General features: G+C 44.3%; 1 protein-coding gene across 1 annotated transcript in view; it reads left to right on the top strand.

Annotated features, from left to right (window-relative positions):
- The window catches only part of GRTP1 (growth hormone regulated TBC protein 1), a 69385-nt gene that overhangs the window by 14270 nt on the left and 31632 nt on the right, over positions 1–23483 (top strand). Inside the window, exons 3-5 of the mRNA XM_068265263.1 lie at positions 7516–7667; positions 8773–8934; positions 12047–12171. Of these exons, the coding sequence (XP_068121364.1) occupies positions 7516–7667; positions 8773–8934; positions 12047–12171 (439 nt within the window). The remainder of the gene's footprint in view (positions 1–7515; positions 7668–8772; positions 8935–12046; positions 12172–23483) is intronic.

The following is a 23483-nucleotide window of genomic DNA, read 5'->3' as shown; positions in this document are numbered from 1 at the left end:
TCAGCACACTCCCGCCTAGCAGCTACCTTTCTGCCTCCGCCAGGTTCAGCCACCTTCCGACACGCGGATAGCCTCCGCCAAGACTGCCTCCAAAGCCGCCTTCAGCCTCCACCAAGCGGACGCTGGATACCAAGTAGCCACCACATCCACCAGGACAGGGCTACATCATAGTAGTTCTCATGGCCTCAGCACTGCCTGGCTGCTGACCACAACTCGCTAAGAGAGCTAGGTGTTCCCCGGAACAGGAAACACAAAGAACTGGCAGGTAGAGATTAGAGGTGGAACTTATAGAGAGCTAGTTCTTTGTGCTTCCTGTTGGGGGCGGGCCCAAATCTCATATGTAGCACCTGTCCTGGAGGGTTATTGGAAAAAAGTAATTTTATGGCTCATTTTACTCTGGGAAAAAATGTACTTCTTATTTGTATATGTTTGCACATATTTTAAATTTTACAGTTTTTTTGCTGTAGTGCCCCCTTTAAGCCTTGTACATATGCTTGATGGTTCATGGCCAAAGGGGCTGGTCAGGCCATCTCTGCCAAGAATCTAGCATGTGAACAGTGGCCCCCAATGTGTTGGCAAGAGGTCTGAGCTGGTAGATGATTTCAGGTGAGCACAGGCTTAGCCTATTCTACTTATCCCACCAGCTCTATGCTGTGCTGTTGGCCCCTCCCTCTTCATAGCAGCAGAAAGCACTGCTGACCTTTAGGTTAGCAACACATCTGTACAGAACTTGGCCCCAAATGTCACCTGAGGGGCCGAGTCCTAATACTTGCGAGTGACAGTAATTGTGCATATACAGTATAATCTCGATAGAGTAAAACTTCAGGTACGTCCAGGTCCCAGCCGATCACCACTATAGGTATATGGGCATAACACCTGGTATACTAAACCCAATAGAACTTGTGTTAAAGTAAACCTTTTTTTTTTTTTTTTTTTTTGTCCCTGCTGTATTCTGTATCCGTCTATAGTGAAAAGTGGGCGGGCGCATGCGTCACACGTCAGTAAAGGGGCCCATACACCTAACGATTTTCCTGCCGATATACAGCTGATTCGGTCACTGTGATTGAATCTGCTGTGAAATCGTTGCACAAACGCTGACAGAACAATTTCTGTACGAAATCAATCGTTCCCGTCGATCCATCCGTGCGGAAGATTTTGCTTGATCACCGGCGGGTCGGGAGTGTGTCAATAGCAGCGTTCGAATGCCCGACGACCGACGCTAGCTGTAATACATTACCTGTTCCGTCGGCGCATGTCCCTGCTCTCTCCGCTTTCTTCTTCCCCGCGCTGGGCTCCGAGTCCGGCTGGCTTCACTTAACTTACTGTTCCGGCAGGAAGTTTAAACAGTAGAGCGCCCTCTACTGTTCCCCGGACAGGAAGTTCAGTGAAGCCAGCCGGACTCGGAGCCCAGCGCGGAGAAGAAGACAGTGAAGACAGGGGGACTCGCGCCGGCGGAGCAGGCAATGTATAGCTGGCGGGGGGGCAGGGGTTGGGGGCGGCAGCGGCAGCTTCACATATGGTGAATCGATTTCATGCTGAAATCGATTCACAATCTGTTTGCAGTAAAGGCAGCCATACGATCCCTCTCTGATCAGATTCGATCAGAGAGTGATCTATCTGTTGGTCGATCTAATGGCAAATCGACCAGTGTATGGCTACCTTAAAGAGGAACTCCAGTGAAAATAATGTAATAAAAAAAGTGCTTCATTTTTACCATAATTATGTATAAATGATTTAGGCAGTGTTTGCTCATTGTAAAATCTTTCCTCTCCCAGATTCACATTCTGACATGTATTACATGGTGACATTTTTTACTGTGGGCAGGTTATGTAGTTGTTCCTAGCTGTTCTGGCCTTGCAGACAGCTCTAAACAGCCATTTCCTGTCTGTGAACATTGTTACATTGTGGCAGTTTGCCCAGAGTACCGTAAGGTACCAGAGCCTCTTGTGGGAGGGGTTTCAGCACAAAATCAGTCATACAGCGCCCCCTAATGGTCTGTTTGTGAAAATCATTATACTTCTCATGTAAAAGGGGGTATCAGCTACTGATTGGGATAAAGTTAAATTCTTGGTCGGAGTTTCTCTTTAAGAGACTCCTAACCCGAGGGCGGGCAGGCTGTCAGCCACTTGTAGCCTGCTCGCGATCTGCACAATACTCTGGCCCTGCGTGGATTCCTGAAGGAATTGCCTAACTTCTGTGACTTGCTTGCGCATGACTGCAACCCTACTGTATCATCCAGCAGAGGAGCACACTATAAGTACTATACCTGCATTATCTGGTGAGACCTATGCTTACTGTGCAAGCTGTTGCGTGATTATTGCCTGCAAATTGAGCACTGTGCATTCTAATCTAATTTGGACACCCTGTGCTTGCTTGCTGAAGCATTAAAAAGAAAAAATGACTCCCAATTATTGATTAAATTAAGATACAGTGCTATAGTATTCTTTATGTACTTGAGTATGATTTCTGATGTAGTAGACTTCTGATACAGTAAACTACTTTGCCCGGTCTCTTGGAGTCTATTATAAAGGGATTCAACTGTAAATGTACTGTTACAGTTTAAACACAGTTACAGTATTAAAGAGGAACTCCAGTGAAAATAATGTAATAAAAAAGTGCTTCATTTTTTACAATAATTATGTATAAATTATTTAGTCAGTGTTTGCCCATTGTAAAATCTTTTAAATCCCTGATTTACATTCTGATATTTATTACATGGTGACATTTTTACTGTTGGCAGGTGATGTAGCTGCTGCATGCTTTTTTAGCAGTTGAAAACAGCTGTAAACAGCCATTTCCCACAATGCAACAAGGTTCACAGACAGGAAACTGCCAGGAGTACCACGGTCCTCAGGGTTTCTTGTGGGAGGGGTTTCACCACAATATCAGTCATACAGAGCCCCCTGATCTGTTTGTGAAAAGGAATAGATTTCTCATGTAAAAGGGGAAATCGGCTACTGATTGGGATAAAGTTCAATTCTTGGTTGGAGTTTCTCTTTAAAGGACCACAATCGCAAAAAAGTAGGCAGTTAAAATCTGACAGAAAAGACAGGTTTTGGGCCAGTCCATCTCCTCATGGGTCATTCTCAGGGTTTTGTTTGGTTTCAACAGCATTTCCTGAACAGCAGTTGCAAAGTCTACTGACAAAATAATGTGCATGTGATTAAGGGGCTGGCTGGTATCTTACTATTTGGCAGTTAAACTGCTGTTCAGAAAATTCTGTAAAACACAAAGAAAACCCTGAGAATCCCCCCATGAAGAGATGTATCTGTCGGTTCTGTCAGATTTTAACTGCCTACTTTTTTTCACGATAGTGGTCCTTTAAGAAACTGTCATTTTATCACAAGGTAAATGAGTGCAATATTTGTGCGCTTGATAGCAGCATTTGTTCTGTGTCACATTTATTGTGCAATAAAAAAAAAAAAACAGAAGTTGGCAAATGTTTTCTAAACACATATGGTGTGTGTGCAGCAGTTACCTGCTTCTATCATTTGTTTCTGCATTGTACTTGCAGCTGGCCAAATGCTGGGGCTGAAGCAGCATTTGTGATGTGGTACGCCGGAGCTGTGCTTTGTCTGTTTTGCTTTGATGCAGACCCAGAAATGAGTTGCTCTGAGCTTCGTTATAGTGTTCTGCTTACTCCAGTTGTAGATGTATAACCAGTATGTAACTCAGCATCTAGTCAAGCAAACCAATCAAAATGACAGCAAGGAAAATGGCATAATAGTCTTTACTCTTATTTAATCTTTGTCTGTAGACTCGTAAAAATGTTCTTTATTAAAGCATTCATCTTTCATGCCGGAAATGCAGAGCACATAACTGCCAACAATTGCATGGCGGACTACAAGGATAAGGGTTGGTTCACACTGGGGGCGATTGCACTTCGTTTGCCAGCGATAATTTGACATTTTGCTGCGGTACACTATGTAGCCAATTCCGTGTTCTGCATACACATTTTAAAGCAAACCTGTGATGCTGTGTCGGGATCTTCTGGAAGTTTGGGTGGATTACATGAAAACAATTCATCAAAATCCTAAATACGCTTGATAGTAATTGCAAAATTTGACACAAAATTTTCTATAAGTGAAATTAGCACATTACTATATTCACTAAAACAGAAAGAGGCAGAGGTGACATAGTGGGGGCAGGGGTGGTACAAAGGGGGACGCTGAAGGCAGAGGTGACACAGAGGGGGGGGGGACAATGGAGGCACAGAGGAGGTATGAGAACACAGATGACAGTGTTCCGGCATAAAGTGGACCTGAACTCTTGCTCAGGACAGAAGGTTAGCGTAGAGAAATGAACCCTGTATGCATTTAGAGAGTTTAGCCTTTTTAATTCCTCCTCATTTGTGTCTAATCACACGTTGTAATTTGATCCCTCCCCTGTGTTACATGACTGCCTATGGCAGATAAGCCCATTTGAAAGCACAGGCTGTAAACAATATGTCTGCTTCCATGAATCAGGAAGTAGACACTGTGCAAATTTATTTTAGGGTTTGTATCAGCTCAGCTGTAACAAATACATGTTTTTTGCATAAAGGGTATTATGATGTTGTGTATCTTTTAGAGCAGAGAGGAGTTCTGAGTTCAGGTCCACTTTAAGAATGGATTCAGGTTGAGAACGAACCTACAGTCCCTATCCCTTTGTTAGCTGGGGACTACCTTTGCATCCTTGGAAGTGTGGTGAGGGTGTGAATGAAGGTGAGGCAGGGGCGTGTCTTAAAGATGTCCGCGTTTCTTGTCTCAAAGTTATGAGGTATGAAGGTATCACCTTAGTAACCCTTAGGGCCTGTACACACTGCTGCGCTTTTAAAATCGCATGCGATTTTTAAATCGCAAGCCTTCATGAGAATAGGAAAAGCGCATCGCACCAGTGTGTGCAGGTCTCCACGATTTTCATTATTTTTCAAAAGACCTTGCGATTAAAAAGCGCATACGATTTGAAAAGCGCAGCGCAAGCGCAGCAGTGTGTACAGGCCCTAAGTCTGCCAGACATTTTTCAAAAAAAACTACACACCAGTGCTGGTTTGTTTATTAATTGTGATTATTAAATGTCTAAACACGTCTTGCCCAAATCTTCATGTACCAAAGTCCTCATTAGTCAGTAGGTGCAAATAATTTATTGAGAATTATGATACAGACTTATGCTAATTATAGTGCAAATCTAAAATATAAATGGACTAATCAAAACTTGTAGTGGAAGATTTTGATTGGTCCATTTTCAAGCTGCATAGCTGTGCAGTAACCTTTACATAAAGGGAACCCGAGGTGAGAGGGATATGGAGGCCGTCATTTATTTCCTTGTAACAATGCCAGTTGCCTCGCAGTCCTGTTAGTCTTCTGGCATATGTAGGGTGACTCAAAACCCTGGCACAAGCATATGGCTAATCCAGTAAAACCTGAGTCAGCCGAGTCCGAGCACCTGATCTGCTGCATGCTTGTTCAGGGTCTATCGCTAAAAGTGTAAGGGCTCTTTCACATTAGACAACGCGTGCAGGAGCCGTTCTCCTGCACGCGTTGTCTGCCTGCGGCGTGTCATCGGGTATCTGCGGTGCGACACAATCAGCGGCGGTAGCTGGTAATTAAACCCGGCGGAAAACGCCGTCTCGCGGGTGCGTTGGACGAAATACTGCGCCCAGGTGCGTCGGAACCGCAACGCATCGAAACGCAGCGTCGGGTGTGAAAGGTAAAATGAAAGTCTATGGACTTTCATTTTACATTGGTTAACGCAAACGTTAGCCATTTGCGTTAACGCACAAAATCTGCCCTAATGTGAAAGAGCCCTTAGAGACACAGGGTCAGGAGGACTGCCAGGTAACTGGTATTGCTTAAAAGGAAATAAATATGGTAGCCTCCATATACCCCTTATCTCGGGTTCCCTTTAATTCTGCAGCACAGGAATATGGGGAAACGTAACCGCCTAAGTAGTTTTGTATTAAAATGCCTTTAGCCGTCTGTGGCATATGGATGCGGGAACACAAACTCCTATAGATGTCTGCTGCAGTTAGGGGCCTTTTAGAGCTCGTTTACAGTAGGGGCGTTTTTCAAGCGCAGGCGATCTTTAAAATTGCCCACAAAAGCTTGTTCAATGAATCTCTATGGGAAGGTTCATATCAGCGCAGTTCGTGTGCTGTGCGTTGAGCAAAGCGGTGCCTGTACCATTTTATTTTTTATTTTATTTTTTTTGTGGCGTTTTTGCTATAATGGAAGGTATAGGAAGAGCGCTAAACGCTCACAAAACCGCTTCATGCAGCGATTGCATTTGCGTTTTTTAGAATAAATACATTCTTTTCCGGGTCAAAGAGTTCACTTCCTGACTTGCATCAGGGAGTGAATTACAAAACCGCTCTGCAAAAGCGCTTTAACCAGATACGCAGCGCGCAGTGGAGCGCCAGGAGGGGGGGAGAGGGTAAGACGCACCAAAATGTTTGCATTTTCGATTTTAGGTGTGAATGAGGCTTTACACTACATCAGTTTCTGGCAGTTATAACTGAAAAAACTGATGTGCAAGGTAATATCCATGTTTCTCTATGGCTCAGTTCATGTCATGTGTTTTTACTGAAAGTTTCTTTCACAATGCATTGCTATGGAATGGTAAAACGCAACATGTTTTTCAGCGTATAGTGTTAGGCTGTATTCCCACTTGAGCTGAGAACTGACCTTGTTTTGTCTGTTCTCCACTCATTGCTAAACTGACAGTAAACGGATCCTATTTTATAATAAGAGTCGGTCCCATTTGTCATGCAACGGATCCGTGAATTGCAATCTGCGAAAAATCAATGGGCTGTCCACAGTGTCCCCGTTGCGTTACACAGTAACGCTTCACGTCAAGACAACGTACTGCATGCAGTACTTTATACGCGGCTAAGCCGCGTTAGACTGTTTGCACATGCTCAGTACGGTGTTTTTTTTATTTTAGGGGCGGAGAGGAGGCAGGGAGAGAACTTGGCATTCACTGCACTTGCAGTGTTTACTCTTTGGAGCGGCCGCTGATTGGCTGGCGGAACCACGTGATGCGGAGAGCTCCGCTCACGTGTTCTCCGCAGCGCCTCCGACAGAGCAGGCGCACCAAGAGCTGCTTGTAATGCGGCTCTTGGTAGCGTCCTCCTCCAACACCACCAGGCGTTGCGTTAGGGGCACGTTATGTGCCCTATAACGTCCCCTAAACGCAACGTCCTGGTGTCTAAGTAGCCTAAATGTTGTTCTTAAGTGTGTTAACTGCACTATTACCCTTGCCATGTGTACCATAAATAATTTTGGGCGTGACTTCGGTCGCACTAGTCGAATACATTTTGATTCTTACCATTTGTGTGCTATCTGGGACAAAAACTTAGAACTTTTATTACTACTAATAAGAAGTGAATAAGAACAAGTTTATTAGTATAAATAATAATAATAATTTATTATTATTATTATTATTATTATTATTATTATTATTATTATTATTATTATTATTATGAAGAAGAAGAAGAATACGTTTAAGAAGTTTTACTGATTTTTGCAACTTTTTTAGGATTGATTTTTATGGATTTGAGAGGCCTGAAGAATTTGATTACACATCCTATGAAGACTTTCATTCCAGATACCTGGTAGTACTCACCCGGAGGGCTATAAAATGGTCAAAACTCATGCAAAAGTCCACAGCGGTGGAGAAAAGCCTTAAAGGTATGTAGTCATTTTTATTTATTAACTATACAAATAAGGTGTGCAAAAGTTTATGAAGTATAAACGGACACCAATAACTCTAAAATAAAAGGTATACGCATATATATGATGTAAATTTGTTTCAGAATAAAATGCAATGTAAATGACTTTGGGTTTTATGGCATGAAGCTGCATCTAAACTATTGTTCCTACTCGAAGCAGGTTACCGTAAGTTGCACCATTAGCGTAATTGGCAATACTCGCACTTTGAGCGTTGATATGGTAACTGTTACCTGCGACCACGACATTCGCGCAATCGGCGTTAAACGCATCCAAATGAATTCCTCTCAAGGACAGATGGCGTCAACCGTCCATCTGAACCAGCTCTTAGTAATGTTTAGTCACAAGTCTGTTCAAACAAGCTTGTATCTGATGCTGCAGGTAGCACAGTTGAGTTAATCAAATGCCCATTTTACACTTGTGGGTGAATTCTGCCTTGTTACCCTTTTTTAACGCAAGGGGCCACAAAAGCAATGCAAGTCTACGGAGCCTTGCTCACTATCTATGGTGCGCCTGAAGTATGCGATCTGATGCAAGGGCTGCAGGGTGTTGCTGCAGACACTGCACTGAACGCACTGAGCCTGCTGTAATGGAAGTCTATGGGCGCCGCACGTCATGTATGCGATGGAGTTCAGTGATGCACATGCACAGACCGACGGGAATCCCAGTGACATACTTCATGCCCAGAAGGGACTACTTCACTGAACAGGGAGCATATTGCCCTGTCACCACATTCTGCGACTCGGTCATTTGACATTTTTTGCGATGTAATGCGGCAGGACCATGGCAACGCAAAAAATAAGTGTAACACGGGCCTTTAATATTTTGCGGTTTAGAAGTAATCATTTTTAAAGTCATAACAATGTGTGCAGATAATTAGTTATCACTGAACTGAATGCATAGATTTTATACAGTAGAAAATTGATGCGTAAATTTCCGAGCTACACTTTTTCTAAAATGGCTTATTGGTTTCCTGGGAAAATAAGAGCTCTGCAGACATTCTTACAGAAGCAGAAGATAAGCAGGGGTTAGAAATACCTTACCCTTCTTGCTGTTTTTGTTCCAGTAAAGAGATATATTAGGAAAGGCATTCCTAATGAACATCGCTGTCAGGTATGGATGATAGTAAGTGGAGCGCAGGCTCAGATGGAGAGGAATCCCGGATACTTCCACAGTGCATTAGCAGAGGGAAAGAAGAATGCAAAGCTTGTGGATCTTGTTGTCACAGGTAAGACCAGGATGGTGCACCGCCTCTTTCCTGCTTTTCTGTTGCTTTCACATGGCAACCACATATGGCATTTTTTTAGTTTGATTGTTTTACTTACTGAAAGGGACTGGCAGTGTTACATTTAGTTGTTATAAACTATCCTAGATCTATTCTAATGAAACAAAGGTTGCTAAAATTCTTCTAAAAATACCCATTTCGGTGATCTGCTTGAGGAGTTTCAATTGTTTCAAAATGTTTCAATTCAGTAATCTGCCAGAGGAGTTGGCAGATTGACACACTGATTACATTCTGTGAAAAAATATTGAATCTATTAGGTTGAATCATTGAGTCTATCGAGTCCAACCATTTGTGCCTCACTGTACCCTAAAGGTGGCCATACACTGGTCGATGTGCCATTAGATCGACCAGCTGACAGATCCCTATCTGATCGAATCTGATCAGAGAGGGATCGTATGGCTGCCTTTACTGCAAACAGATTGTGAATCGATTTCAGCCTGAAACCGATCACAATCTGTTCAGCTGCTCCTGCCGCCTGTCCCCCCCCCCCCCCCCCCCCCCCGTATACATTACCTGAGGCTGGCTCCCGGGCGTCTTCTCCGCACTGCACCGCACCGCTGTTCTTGCTCCATCCCGGCGCTTCCTGTGTTACTCCGTGACCAGGAAGTTCAAATAGAGCGCCCTCTATTTCAACTTCCTGGTCACCGGAGTGACACAGGAAGTATAAGCGTACACTGGGACATGCGGAAATGCGGTGCAGCGAGGAGAAGAGGACCCCGGAGCCAGCTTCAGGTAATGTATACATGCTCGGATCGGGCCCGAATCGTACGCCGCAAGCGACGCGCTCCTACCGCCGGGCGATCGAGGGTAATTTCCCGCACGGCGCGATCGACGGACCGATCCGATTTCGGGAGGAAATCTGATCGGCGGGTGCGTTTAGCGCAAGCGATTGGCAGCAGATTCGATCCCAGGATCGGATCTGCTGTCGAAACGGCCGTGAATCGAGCCAGTGTATGGCCTGCTTTACCTAGAGTAAAGCTACGTACACACGCTAGATTAACTGGCTTGAGCGAGAATCTAGTGTGAACCTAAAGGTGGCCATACACTGGTCGATGTGCCATTAGATCGACCAGCTGACAGATCCCTATCTGATCGAATCTGATCAGAGAGGGATCGTATGGCTGCCTTTACTGCAAACAGATTGTGAATCGATTTCAGCCTGAAACCGATTCACCATCTGCTGAGCTGCTCCTGCCGCCTGTCCCCCCCCCCCCCCCCCCCGTATACATTACCTGATGCTGGCTCCGGGTCCTCTTCTCCGCATTGCACGGCTCTGTTCCGGCTCCATTACGGCGCTTCCTGTGTTACTCCGTGACCAGGAAGTTCAAATAGAGCGCCCTCTATTTGAACTTCCTGGTCACTGCAGTGACACAGGAAGCGCCGGGACGGATGGAGCCGGAACAGAGCCGTGCAATGCAGAGAAGACGCCCGGGAGCCAGCCTCAGGTAATGTATACTTGATCGGATCGGCCGCCGCTAGCGACGCGCACTTTACCCGCGGGCGATCGAAGGTAATTTCCCGCACGGCGCGATCGACGGACCGATCAGATTTTGGGAGGAAATCGGATCGGCGGCTGCGTTTACCGCGAACGATTGGCAGCAGATTCGATCCCAGAATCGAATCAGCTGTCGAAACGGCCGGGAATCGAGCCAGTGTATGGCCTGCTTTAGTGTGTGTGTGTCCGTCCGTCCGTCCGTCCGTCCGTCCCTCCGTCCCTTGCCTCAACCTAAAGATCCAGCATGGTGCAGCTTTACCAATATCTGACACTCGAGTGATGCCCCTCCCCCAGCATCACATCTGAGCAGCGTAACAACGTCCTGTGGTAAGATATTTCACATGTTAACCTCCCTGAGGTTATGATTATTTACGGATTTTAGTGTCTGAAAGCGGTGCAATTTCTTTCACATGGTTTTAGACCCTAAAAATCCTACTGCTAGATAGATCTGGAACAGCCCTGCACATTTCACACCTTCCATGGATCCAGCTCGGGGTTACCACTCTTAGCTGCAGATTTCTGTCCCGAGCAGGACTCAGGATTACCGCTAAGGAGGTTAAACACTTTAAATGCGAAGAACCCCTTTCTAACAGGTGGTAAAATCTTATTTTCCCTTTACTTTCCAATGATCAGTGGAAGAATCCAATCATCGGGCAATCTCATTATTTTTATTTGATCGTTAGTTAATAGGGAGTGAATGTTGTATTGAGTTTCAGCTTTTAAGGTACCAATTAACGGTACAATATTTTCATCAGATTTTTCAAGTATATATTTCTGATCGAATTGTACATAAAACAGCGCAGTATTTGGTAAAAATCGATGTGGAGCGATTCTTTGGTTGATTAGAACTGAAAATTCTGTCGATCCGCAAATTGGATTTTACGATCGTATCTGAAAATGGAAAATGCCCTAATTGACCTGTTTGTGGGAACAATGGAGCATTACCTTTCGATTACTTTGGGTTGTAAAAAGTGCATAGAAAGATCACATCTGATGAAAAAATGATACCGTTAATGAGCACCTGTCGACAAAATAATCAATCGGATCTTAAGTGGTAACTTCTCCCCCCCCCCCGAATTGTGAATTGCTGTTCTATAATGCTGCAGTCTAGCAGGAGGAGCGGTAAGGATACAAGGCCCGTGGGGGGGGGGGGATATGGAGGCTGCCATATTTATTTTCTTTTAAGCAATACCAGTTACCTGGCTGCCTTGCTAATACTCTACCTCTAATACTTTTAGCCATAAACCCTAAACAAGCATGCAGCAGATCAGGTTTAGCTTAGCTGAGCTGCATGCTTGTTTCTGGTGTGATTCAGAAACTACTGCATCCTAATAGGCCAGCGGGACTGCCAGGCAACTGGTATTGTATAAAAGGAAATAAATATGGCAGCCTGCATTAACTTCTCACTACAGTTGTCCTTTAAAGCGTGGTGCGTGCAAATGTAGAGGCGCATGAAAAGAGTTGAGTATAAAGCTGTTATGGGAGCCCGCCTAAGAGAATTTCACAGAGTCTGTATAACCTTCAAGTAGTAAATCCTCACTTCTTCATTTGTTCCTATAGATCTCAACAGAACATTTCCCGACAATGTGAAGTTTAAAAAAGATGCAAGTCCATCTTTACAGGCGACGCTACACAATGTTTTAGTGGCCTATGGCTATCATAATAAAAGTGTTGGATATTGCCAGGTAGGTCTGACTTCATTGTTTGTTTATTTTGTGTTGCCATGTGTTCCATGATACAGCAGACATACAGGTTTGTCATTCTGTACATTTTGTAGTGATGTATATCGCTTTATGCTATCAATCATCTGGTTGTTATGGCTGCAGTTTTATGATAGAAACTAGCATTCCGCTGAGTATGCCCACTATACACTGCTCTGGAAACCATCGCCTAAGGGTTGCAATAAAAATCACCAGCAAATACAAATAAAGGGGATCTCTGGGTTGCTCCCAGAGCAGAGAGGGATAGAGGTGAAGAGCGGTACAGAGAGGTGTGGAGAGGGCAGTGGTGACGAGTGGAATGGAGGGGACACAGAGAAATACAGAGGTGAAGAGCGGTACAGAGAGGTGTGGAGAGGACAGTAGTGACGAGTGGCATGGAGGGGACACGGAGAGATGCAGAGGGGTAGAGGTGAAGATCGATACAGAGGGATGCAGAGAGGACAGTGGTGATGAGTGGCATAGAGAGGACACAGATGCAGAGGGGTAAAAGTGAAGATCGATACAGAGGGATGCAGAGAGGAGAGTGGTGATGAGTGGCATGGAGGGGACACGGAGAGATGCAGTGGGGATAGAGGTGAAGATCGATACAGAAAGGTGAAGAGAAGACAGTGCGGAGTGGCATGGAGGGGACACGGAGAGATGCAGTGGGGATAGAGGTGAAGATCGATACAGAAAGGTGAAGAGAAGACAGTGCGGAGTGGCATGGAGGGGACACGGAGAGATGCAGTGGGGATAGAGGTGAAGATCGATACAGAAAGGTGAAGAGAGGACAGTGCAGAGTGGCATGGTGGGGACACGGAGAGATGCAGAGGGGGACAGAGGTGAAGATCGATACAGAGAGGTGCGGAGAGGACAGTGGTGATGAGTGGCATGGAGGGGAGGGGACATAGACAGATGTGGAGGGGGACAGACTCTGCTCTGCCCTCACTCGCTACAATATATTGCAAGTCGGATCTTGCCCACTTTGGAAATTAGCCAGCCAAGTCAGGTAATGGCCAGGCGTTGGGTTCTGGCCTTACATATACTCTATAATATGGTATATAAATACCATGGTACATAATGTAGTTCATAGACTCATTTGGATCAGGATGAAAGTACTGAACAAGAGCTACGAGACTGTCCTAATAATTGAATCGCTGAATATTTTAGTACTTCCTTCTATTCTCCATATAGTCCGTGTGTTGGGCAGCTTCCCCCTTTCTACTGCAGGTACTATTCATCATCGCTGGCAGCCAAGGTTAATACAATGAGAAGCCAGTGTTGGTCAGGCGTGTGCACAATGACAAAACCAACACTGATAAGCAAGGCACGTGTCTCTTGCCATTTACCTAAAGCCAGCCTTGCACTATTAACATCGACGTACACTGTTATATTTTTAAAGCCTCTTCATTCAGGGCTTTGCTAAGAGGGATACTTGGTTTTGTGCATTGAATTGCTCTGTAATTGGGGCACATGTAATGGCTTTTGTATAACCCTAGTGCCACCTCGTCTCTATAAAACCACCTGATGTGCTCAAATGTAATACCTATGGCACTATTGTTTTTTACTAGCAATAATAATACTTCACAAGGGAAAAATGTAATTTACTTACCCACTTGCTGTAAAACCCTAAATATATCTGACATCCCACCCCTCCCACACAAAGATACCAGTGGTGGTAATGCAAGGTAGAACACCATGGAAGCAATCAGCGGTCGATATTCAATGTCACTGTGATCTGCTATGACACATCGTGTAAAGCCTGGTACACGCATCCAATTTTGATTGGCCAATCTTACCACATCCATGCAGTATGAGAGCTCACAGACATAATATGTTTATAGTATTCAAAGTTGGCTCTCCTACTACATGGAGGCGAAAAAAGTGGTCAGTGATTGGCCAATCAAAATTGGAATGTGTGTATGCACCTTAAACACATTTGATTCAATAAAAGCATCAAACTGAAAATCAATTAAAATGTGGGCCTCAGTCAATCTATTTCAATCAAATTAACGATTGAATCTTGAGCAGGAAAGGTAATTTGTTTTTATTGACTGGGTTGATTAAATGCAAGTGTTTTTTTTTTTTTTTTTTTTTTTTTCTTTTGTTTTTTTTCTTTTTGATGGCCACATAACTTTGTACTGCAGCAATCCTTTAAAAGCTAGTAGTAGATACATTTCCATTGATATTTGAACACATTTCTGCTGAAATCAGATTGAAATCCCCCCCCCCCCCCTTTTTTTTCTTCATAGCAGAGCCTTGAAAACCATTCCATTTATGCGTTTTTAATGTGTGTTGCTTTGAGTGAAGTAAGTGTTGATGTAAGGCTGTACCACAACGCAACATTTTTATTAACGCGACTTTAACGTCGCACTGTGAACAGCCCATAGGATTAGCATTGCAGTACGGTAAGCTGCGTTTATAAAGGTGCATACACACATCAGACTATAGTCTTTGGAAAATGAAAGATCACAGACCAATCTTACCACCCTTCATGTAGTATGAGAGCCATACTCTACACAGTCTTTTCTATGGAGCTGAACTCCACATCAGAAAAAACTCTTTGCAAGATGCTGCACACACGGATGCTGTACAGACACAAAAGATCAGTATCTGCAAAAGATCTGTCCCTGCCAAAAATCCATTCCTGCAAATTGCAATGATAGTCTATGAGATCTGCAGATCATCATACACACATGATTTAACTGACATTCATCTGCAGATCAAGCAATCATCTGCAGAGCTGAAAATCCATCCTGGTGGATCTGATCTGCAGATGAATGTCAGTTAAATCATGTGTGTATGGTGATCTGCAGATCTCATAGATTATCATTGCAATTTGCAGGAATGGATTTTTGGCAGGAACAGATCTTTTGCAGATACTGATCTTTTGTGTCTGTACAGTATATGTGTGTGCAGCATCTTGCAAAGAGTTTTTTCTGATGTGGAGTTCAGCTCCATTGAAAAGACTGTGTAGAGTATGGCTCTCATACTACATGAAGGGTGGTAAGATTGGTCTGTGATCTTTCATTTTCCAAAGACTATAGTCTGATGTGTGTATGCACCTTAAGACTTTATGACATGAGGCCATAACGTCCCACTGTGAATGCGACCTTACTTAATGTTCTGTGTATATGACTTAGAAACCAGCCTGTAGCTTTTAGGCCAGTCCAGGACTCTGGCTGAGTGACTAGAGGCTGTGAGGCCTCTGAATGTTCTGCTTCCCCTGCCTGGGAACTGGGCAACGCTCTGTCTCTATGGCTGCAGCTGTAAAGTTGCCAAGTGTTCCTAGCTTGCATTCTTTTCTACACCAGGAGCCAGAGCGTGCAGAGTATCCCAAAGAAGTCTCCTGAAAAGGAAAGCAGCTTGTAATGTGAATGCCATTAGATTTTATTGCACTTCTATAATATAGCCTAGGTACAAGATCGGTAAAAGGGTGTTTAATGAACTGCAAATTCTATAACTTCAACTCAAGAAGGAAGACTTTGTTTGGGACACTTTCCCCAGATTTCTAATGCTGCAGAATGGCATTGATGATGACCAGAGTCTAGCACAGTATCGGCCTGGCAAGCATTGCTGCTACGTTTATTTATGAAGTACTTGGGTACATTTCAGTGATGTTTAGAATTGTGCAGTGACACAGTAACAAGGTGCTCCTTTTTATAAGTCAGCCAAATGAATTGGAAGAATTTTTTAGTTTCCAAGATCATTTGTCTGTCTGCTTCCTTTCCTCTGCCAAATGCAAGAGGTGATTTATTTTTTCTTTTGCACCCATTTATGAAGTTCAGATACCACTTAATAAATTAGGCAGCACGTGATATGTGACCAGCTTTTGAAAACCTGTCAGAGCTGATGCTACGCGAGTGTCCACATTGTAGTGGCACACAGAGGACTTTGCTGTGTGCAATAAAGACTCCTTACAGCTGCCGTTTCTGTCTGTCTCTGTAGGACTGGGGGTGTGAATGTAAGTTATCATTATATTAAAATTTATATAGTGCTGACATCTTCTGCAGCATTTTAGAGAGTATATACTTGTGTCACTAACTGTCCTCAGAGGGGCTCACAGTCTAATCCTTACCATAGTCCTATGTCCATCTTAGTTAAGGGCCAATTTAGGGGGACGTACTTTAAGTTATCTGTATATTCTTGGGATATGGGAGGAAGCTAACATAGACACAGGGAGAACATATAGACTCCATGCAGATAGTGTCCTGGCTCGGATGCGAATCGGGAACATATCACTGCATGGCGAGAGTGCTGTATACAATCTATTTACAGAGGGACCCCCCCTCCCCAACCCAAAATTAGAAAATGGCATTCTATAAAACTGAAGTGGGACAGCTTACCTGACTTGTTAAATAAAAGTTATAAAACAAGGTCCAGCTGTGTTGGATCGCTAAGCAAGTAATGTATGCGCACTTTTTTCCTTGCAATGCAGGAGGATGCTTGCTGCTCGTCTTCCCATCTCCTTTCTCCACTGAACCGCACGCACTGCTCGGCTGTCGCTGAATAGAAAGTCTATACAGCACCCATAGCCCAAAAATGGCACCCTAATGTTAAAGCAATGATTGTTGGGGCATTACTTATTTCACTTGTGTTCGAGGCTTAAGGTTAATATTGCCAGGTCTTGACCTTTATACTGTGCAAATAGCCATTGCCAGCCAGCTTTGATGTGCTTTTAAAGAGAATCTGTACTCTAAAATTCTTACAATAAAAAGCATACCATTCTATACATTATGTTCTCCTGGGCCCCTCTTTGCTGTTTCTGCCGCTCCCTGCTGCAATCCTGGCTTGTAATTGCCAGTTTTAGGCAGTGTTTACAAACAAGACATGGCTACTAAAAGCTTGTGGTAGGCTGAGAGAAGCTCAGTCTGTGACTCGTACAGAGCCTGGAGGGGGTGTGGAGAGGGTGTGTATAGCTTCTACCTATCACAGCAGAGCAGCACATTCCTGCCTGAGCCGAGAAAACTGACAAAAGAAAGATTAGATTATATAACAGAGATTATACAGCCACTGTGCAACTAGGAAATGCTGCAGTAAGACAGACCACATTAGAACAGGTATAGGAACTTATAGGATAGAAGAAATAAGGCTGAACATTTTGTTACAGAGTCTCTTTAAGGTGCTCCTTAATGGTACATTCCCCCAAACCATGGATTGTCTGATTCAATCGTTGTGATTGATCGTTTGGGCTACCAACAGATAGGAACATTTAATAATCTGAGCAGACTAAAAAAATCATTTGGAACAATCAATGTAATGATTGATCGTTGGGCAGATTGTACCATTAATGAGCACTTTTAGATGTGATCGGCAGGAAACGGTCTGACAGGCAGTTCATTATCTGCTTATTGAAAATCAGTTGAATTGCTGAATGCGCTACTCCATATGAACCAGATTTGCATGCGCAGAAAATCGTACATTGCACCACTTGCGATACACCTTACTTATTCTGTATAGAAGGTTCACACTTCTCTGCTGCTTAATGCACACAAGTATGTTTGGCCGGTCACGGTTTAGACAGAGTAAATATACTTAGGCTACGTTCAAACAGATTTTGTTAAACAGGCATATAATGTTTCTGTAGGACTGCTTTAAAGCCTGTTTGGACACTTGAGCACCGGCGTTCCCCCACGCTTGGCTGCTGTGCACATGTTTTGTTTTGACTTATTTATTTATTTACGGTATACAGCTTTTGCCATGTTTACTTTACTTCCCTGCCTTGCTGCGCTCTTGTGTCTACTGCTGCATTGCCACAGATCGGGATTTCACAGGCAGCGGGTTTTTAATGTGTGGCATTAATGCCAGGGAAGCACAGTGTGAACTTCCCACTAGTGTTATCAGTCTTTGGTTATCACATTCAGTCAGAGTCTCTTAAATAATGAAATGAAGGATAATTGTGCTTGTTGGCAGTAACATTTCACTTCTTCCACCAGGTAGTGTCCTTAGGACACAGTACTCCTCTTCCCCTTGTAACCTGAGTGACATAAACAAGAGTACTACAGATAGTTCACACATAGGGCCCTTCCACACTGATTCCGTTGCGTTGCATCACAGTATCACTGTGTTGCAACACAATGCAGTAATATCCCTATGGGGCGTTCCACTTAGGCCCCGTTCACACTGCACGCGTTTCCAGGCGCGTTTTGGAAACGCGTGCAGGTGGACGACACGCAGGACATCAGACATTGCATAGAGTGCACTGTCTGATGTTCACACTGCATGCGTTCTGGACCTGTGCGGTCCGGGAACGCATGCTGCACGCATTTTTTGCCAAAACGCGTGGCTGTCCCATTCACTTTTCAGTGATGGGATCAGCCACGCAACGCATAGAAACGCGGATGGCGTGCGTTCGCATGCGTTGCGTTCTGCACGCATGGCCATCCGCGTTTGTGATGTGAACGGGGCCTTAGAGTGCGGTGGGTTCCAACACAGTAACACGGTATGCGGTGCATTAACTGAGTAACCTGTGCATTTACAGTGGCAGTGAGGCATGTATTACTTTTATTGTACTGTATGCCTCACTGTATGGCTTTAACGGGCAGTGCGTCTTTTCTATGTGAAGTGGCACTTGCACAGCATACATGATAAGAGATATATTGCAGGAAAAGCCAGGCAATATACAGCAGTACCATGACACATTTAGAGGTAGTACCGGTAATATTGCTGTGCTCTGTCTCTACATGGAATTACTGCTAGTTAGTGCTTCAGGCCCAATATGACTTGTCAGACTTTCTACACCATGTGTCTGATCATAGGTGATTCCGCAGATCTGCCCTGAATCTTTTAAAAGTTGCCTATGTGGTGGTAAAAGTGTTCCCCCTCCCCAATTCACACTAGAACTCACTGGGTGGTTGCTGAGAGGTTAGTACATCAGCATTGGGTGATTGCAATCACATACAGGAGCCCACAGTTTTCTTTTGTTCTTTAAAGAACCAGGTTATCCTAGATTTATTAAAAAATAAATAAATAAAAAAAAAAGCCTTGCTGTGATTGCTTCATGCAGCTGTAGTAACACGACCATCAATTACCACGCCTCTTTGCAACCCTCAATTGCCTTAATGTGTTAAATCTTTTATATTCAGAACTAACTTCAGCACAGAAGCAAAAAAATACTGTTCATGCTGCTATACCTGTCAGCAGTGCAAGGACACCAGAAAACGCTGATCTTAAAGAGAACCTGAACTGAAAATAAAAAGTCAAAATAAACATACACAGGTCATACTTACCTCCCATGTAGTCTGCTCATCAATCTTTCTCCTCTCCTGTGTCCTGTTTGTCCACTGTGATTGATGGAATTCTCTGTCCTCCATTTTGAAAATGGCCATTACCCCATAACGGCTTCCTGGTCAGCATACTGTTAAACTGTTATATACCCACTTGAGCCATAGGGAGACATGGACATTACCTTGCACATTCAGTTGTAACTGACTGCAGCTGATATATAACTGACAGCAACTCCGGACTCCGCACTCTCCTTCACTCCCCACATCCAAAACCTCACAAAGTCCTGCAACTTCCACCATCGTAACATCTGTAAGATTCGCCCTTTCCTGACCTCTGCCACCACCAAACTCCTCATCTATGCCCTCATAATTTCCCTCCTTGACTACTGCAATGCCCTGCTGTCTGGTCTCCCTATGACCCGAACAGCCCCACTGCAGTCCATCATGAATGCGGCAGCCAGAATTATCCACTGCTCCCATCGCTCCACCACGGCGGATCCCCTCCTTGAATCCCTCCACTGGCTTCCTATCCAGTCCAGAATCAGATTCAAGATACTGTGTCTGACCTAAAAATCTGTCCATAAAACCTGTCCAACCTACATTTCCGATCTTACTCAGAGGTACACACCTAGCCGCTCACTCCGCTCTTCCAATGAACTTCACCTAGCCGCCCACCGCATCACCCAGTCCCATGCACACCTCCAGGACTTCTCAAGAGCTGCTCCAACACTATGGAACTCCCTACCTACACCCATTAGGGCAGCCCCCGCCTTCAACAGCTTCAAGAAAGCCCTCTAAGCTCACCTTTTCACTCTGGCCTACTACCCCTCACAAGTGCTCTAAACCCACAGCTGAACTCTGGTCCCCTACCTTCCGTGTCTTTACCTCTCCCTCTAGATTGTAAGCCTTTGGGCAGGGTCCTCCTCCTTTCGTGTCCTACCTGATCATGCACCTCCATTACTGCAAACCCATGCTATGCATCTGAGGGAACCTAACTTGCCTAATCTCCATGCTCCCCTCCAGTGACTAACCATTACTTTGTACTCCTACTGTGCTGCATGATCTGGTCTTTCTTGTATTCAGGTATTGTCATTTTGCTGTATGTCCCTCCTAAATATTGTATGTATCCCTATTTATTGTCCAGCGCTGCGTAATATGTTGGCGCTTTATAAATGCAATAAATAATAATAATAATAACTGGTATATTTCAGTTCTGACAAAATCTTGTCAGAACTGGAAGGGATCACTGTAAGAAGAAAATGGTGAGCTTCTGAGAGGAACTGATGGTGAGGTAAGTATGTAATATTCATTTGCAGCTACATCATGTGTTTTGTTATGTTTTTTTTTTTGTAAACAATTTTACTCCGTTCAGGTTCCCTTTAAGGCTGTTGCACATAAACAGCTGTCCACTAACTGCCAGTGAGCCGCTGCTATTTCCTGGACGCTTGTAGAAGAAATGCTCTCGTTCAGTTACATTATTTTGCAACCCAATGACTCTTGGGCAGCTAAATGGTTTAAAGGAATGCTCTCGTTCAGTTACATTATTTTGCAACCCAATGACCCTTGGGCAGCTATTCTGGGGTGCACCTACCTAATCTAACCTATATTGGGGGGCACCTACCTAATCTAACCTATACTGGGGGGCAGCTACCTAATCTAACCTATACGGGGGGGCAGCTACCTAATCTAACCTATACTGGGGGGAACCTACCTATCTAACCTATACTGGGGGGCACCTACCTATCTAACCTATACTGGGGGGCACCTACCTATCTAACCTATACTGGGGGGCAGCTACCTATCTAACCTATACTGGGGGGCAGCTACCTATCTAACCTATACTGGGGGCACCTACCTAACCTATACGGGGGGCAGCTACCTATCTTACCTGGGGGGCAGCTACCTAATCTAACCTATACTGAGGGGGCACCTACCTATCTAACCTATACTGGGGGCACCTTCCTAACCTATACTGGGGGGCACCTTCCTATCTAACCTATAGTGGGAGCATTAACTTATCTAACCTGTATTGGGGGCACCTACCTACCTAGCTAGTCTATACAGGTGACAACTATATTGGCTACCTATATTGGAGGCACTTACCTAACTAACCTATACTGGGGGCATCTACCTATCTAACCTATGCGGGGGGCAACTATTCTGGCTACCTATATTAGAGGCACCCATCTAGCTAACCTGTACTGGGGGCACCTGCCTATCTAACCTATACTGTGGGCAATTATACTGGCTACCTATACCGGGGGCACCTACCTGGCTAACCCATACCGGAGGCAACTATACTGGCTCACCTATGCCTGGCTACCTATACTGGGGGGACCTATAGCTGGCTACCTATACTGGGGTACCTATTCTGGGGGAATCTATACTGAATGCAACTAGACCTGGCTAACCTACACTGCGGGCACCCATACCTTGCTTCGGGGGGGGGGGGGAGGGGCGCAATTTTTACACCCTCGCCCTGGGTGCATTTTAGCCTAGAAACTGCACTGGCAGCTAAATGGTTTAAAGAAATACGATCGATTCACATATTTTTTTCAATTGACACAGGAATTGTTTGGGAAGTGCTGCTAAGTACTGGTGTATACATTTTAGTAGCAACTTCTTTGTTTACTGTTATCAAAATACATTCAAACTTTACTGATGCCAAAACTGAGCCATGAGGAGAGGGGAAATTCCCCTCACACTTGATCAGTTAACTCTATGTGTAGCTCTGTGTGTGACAGAGAGAGACAGGACACAGGAGCTGCAGCTGTTGGGAGCTCTGTTTCTGACTGACGTGTCTGAAGAGAGCAGGGGAAATGTAACTAATTCTCACAGCTTTTTCATACTGTTTTTGCTTTCAGAGTTTGATATGTTTGATATTTGCTTTCTGTAGTCTGATATTCAACTCTGGCTGTGCATTGAAGCAGACACCCCTTCTGCAATTGATTTGTCCCAATATAGCTAAATCCTACCCTCAATAAATTACAGCTTTTGCCTCTGATATTTAACATGAAAAGTAGGAAAATGTTTACACAGCTACTTAGACATTATTTGCACACTGTCATTTTAGAACACTTGGGTATCGATAGTATTCCTTTAACACACAGTTTGTTTAAAAGTGCCTTTAGTGTTTATCATGGTATGTTTCCTAATACTGTATATTAAGGAATGCCTAAATGACCAGTTATGTAGGGCTTGCCAGCATTGGGGTTGGTACAGTTTTTCTTGCACATTTTTGTATGGAATGGAGCAGAGGGCTTGTTAGCTGCTGCACTAGGTCCTTGGAATTAGGATTAAAGTGAATGGGAGTGTTTCCGCAGTAGCGGCCCTATCTTTATAAAACATCAGTTTTTCCAGGCCGTTTGCCATTATCAGCTGAATTCTTGAAATCCAAATGCAGGGATGAATTACTAATTATATCCTGTTTTTCCATGCCCGTTTTACTAGAACTGAAAGTTCAACTGTCAATTTTAAAGCAAACCTATGAGGTTTGCAACCTAACATTTTGGATCCCTCTCTAGAGGCTTTCCCGTTGTCCCTGAGAAGACCTAATATTGCGGCCACATTGCACCTGCATGGTAGCACAGACCTGCTCGGGTTTTGGTGGTAAAAACAGAGGCAATTTGGGTCCATGCTACTGCGCAGGTGCAGATGGCTCGCACATGTGCAGTATGACAGACCTGATCAGGTTTGTTTGTTTTCCGCTGAAGCCTGAAAGCCTTGTTTTCCCTGGAACCCTTCGTGCTACTGAGGTGGTCATTCAGGGGACACAGAGCTTGAACAGCCCAGTGGAGGAGGACGGGGGGGGGGGGGGGGGGGGGAGCCTCTGGAGGACCCAGAGGCTTCCCAGTGGCAAGGGGAGTACTCATTCGGTGCATTTGTCACCCTACAGGTAACCTTTAACAAATGTGTTACAATTTACAGGATACTGTACTGCATTTAGAAAAAGTGTGAGATGAGGGTAATGTGATTTTCTCAATTAGCAGAAAGCAAGTCCGTTCATTCTGTACCTCTGACCTGAAAGCTTAGATGAGGTTAGTAAAATATTTACGTATGTAGAGATGGCAG

Source organism: Hyperolius riggenbachi, chromosome 2, assembly GCF_040937935.1.
Source record: "Hyperolius riggenbachi isolate aHypRig1 chromosome 2, aHypRig1.pri, whole genome shotgun sequence".
Taxonomy (NCBI): Eukaryota; Metazoa; Chordata; class Amphibia; order Anura; family Hyperoliidae; genus Hyperolius; species Hyperolius riggenbachi.
The sequence above is the reverse complement of the archived record's forward strand: the minus strand, read 5'-3'. Positions and strand labels throughout refer to the sequence as shown.